The 2,100-nt window shown below is 35.0% G+C and overlaps 1 protein-coding gene across 1 annotated transcript in view; it reads right to left on the minus strand.

Annotated features, from left to right (window-relative positions):
- LOC108627189 (FGFR1 oncogene partner 2 homolog) overlaps window positions 1-1,348 on the minus strand; it is a 2,519-nt gene extending 1,171 nt beyond the window's left edge. Inside the window, exons 1-3 of the mRNA XM_018028293.1 lie at window positions 1,219-1,348; window positions 796-930; window positions 326-577 (exon numbers count right to left, since the gene is read on the minus strand). Coding sequence (XP_017883782.1) covers window positions 326-577; window positions 796-930 — 387 coding nt within the window. The 5' untranslated portion in view covers window positions 1,219-1,348. The remainder of the gene's footprint in view (window positions 1-325; window positions 578-795; window positions 931-1,218) is intronic.
- Window positions 1,349-2,100: the final 752 nt, after the last annotated feature.

Raw genomic sequence — 2,100 nt, forward strand, 5'->3', positions numbered from 1 at the left:
TTGTATTTGTTTTTATAATTACGCGGTGTCAACGTCGTTGATTTACTGTTTTCGCAGTAGCTGTATACTAACCACTCCATATCTTTATCAATTATAATATTTTTTTACCGTTTCTAATGGATAAAAGCTGTGCAGATAAAGAGTTTTGCTTAAACTAAATCGGTACTTACTGAGTGGCAGCCTCAACCACGACCGGTCGATAAAATGTTAATATAGAAGCCTTGCATTTGGAGCTATTTATTTGTAGACCTTATCTCGACTAATATAGAAGGCCAACAACTACCTTGTTTCTTAAATTTTGTACTCATAGGAGGTTCGTACTTACACTCGCATACTTTGCATTATGCAGAGAAGAAAGATCTGTTTTACAAAGACGTAACAAAGATGCCATTTGTTGTCTGTATTTAGACATGATTAATTCAAGAGCATGTTGATGATCCTCTAAAGCTTTCTTCAATTCCTTGTTTTCAGCTTGCATCTCTTGCGAGTGTTTAATTTCTCTTTGTATCCCTGTTATCAATTGTATATGCGGCCTCTGTTTCGCTTCGGTATTTAAAATTTCAATTTCTTCTTGATACTATGAATAACACAGATTATTAACAACGTGGGAAAAACATGTTCCACGACTTGTCTACACCAGAAAATCAATTATGATGAAAAAGTTGATCAGATCGTTTCTTGGAGCAGAATATTATTATTTACGAAGGTTGATTAGGATGAATCGGTTTTTAATTAGGAAACCTGTATAAGTTAGTGAATCACACAAGTTAAGATAATATATAAATTATTACTTACCTGCTTCATATTAGCAATTTGACTGCAAACTGATTCTATTTCGCTTATCATATTATCAGCTGTGTTTTCATGATCCGATAGTCTAATTACTAACTTTTTCGCATCCAATATAATTTGTTGAAAAGTTAATGACATCTACAACAGTTCATAAGAAAATAAATCTGCAGCTTCAACGATTAAATTCATCTCATTAAGCACACATATTTATCGATAACGTGTTCGATGGTTTATCACAATTTAATATCACTGCGGTAACATCGGTTTAAATGAAAGTTAAACATTTCTGCATTCGCGCAAATGCGTTGATAAATAATTCAGTTTGCAAACTTAAAACCTGACGAGCGTAGAAGAGGTTATGTTCTATGTTAAAACGGTCAGACATGTATTTCGGGCGTTTAAATGATAATATTTTAGATTACGTACCTCTCTTTGATAAAGAAAATTCTAATACTAATCTTATTACAATTTATCTTGTTAATTCATTCAACTTTCACTGTATAATTGAACAAAAACGGTGTCAGATGTTAGATGAAAATATCTTCTTCATAAATTCATTCTACTACTAACCCTACTAACTGTGGAGAAACGTCAGAAACCTCTTTAGTATCACGAAATAACTTATTGTGAGATAGAAGTCGCGACTCGCATCTCATGAACGCTAGACGGCGCTACGAGCAGGCTCAAAAATGCTCCAAAATCTGGAGGTTTGAGGTCAGAGCAGGGGGATCTCGTTTGCTTCCGTACATGCCGGAAAGTGGGGACGACGCGACCATGGTGGGGACCAATAGTTGATGGGGGTATGCAGTGATTTTCAAGATTTGTAGGCTTATTTTGGCTATACATTTCGTCAAGTTGGCAACGTTGATAGTAGCGCCAAGCCAAGTGTGACGTAGACGAACGCGGCGCTGAATCATTTGAGTTTGGATTCCAGGCGTAAACACTTTCACGTCCAATTTGTTTGTTTTCTTGAATATTGTTGTTGTTACTCGTTATTTTGTTGTTTTCGTTATTGTTATTTAATCTTGTTATTGTAATTAGTAGTTTTCGTGAGTGCGAAATGGCTCAATCATCAGGTAAGATATATTTTTAGTACTTATGTATTATGTGTATTCATGCACCGAGTATAATTCAATAAATTAATGATCCTGTAAGAAACATATGTTGCACAGGAAAAGTTGATGCATAAAACAGAAGAGCATTTTTTACAAGTGGCGGCTTTATTCATTTTCGCTGAGAAGTGTGGGAAATATTGCAAGATTCCTAGACAAAGGAAACGTGCTTCACAAAGTCTCGGAAGAACTCTTT

The sequence above is a fragment of the Ceratina calcarata genome, unplaced genomic scaffold, assembly GCF_001652005.2.
Source record: "Ceratina calcarata isolate Rehan_Ccalc_2016 unplaced genomic scaffold, ASM165200v1 scaffold447.2, whole genome shotgun sequence".
Lineage (NCBI taxonomy): Eukaryota > Metazoa > Arthropoda > Insecta > Hymenoptera > Apidae > Ceratina > Ceratina calcarata.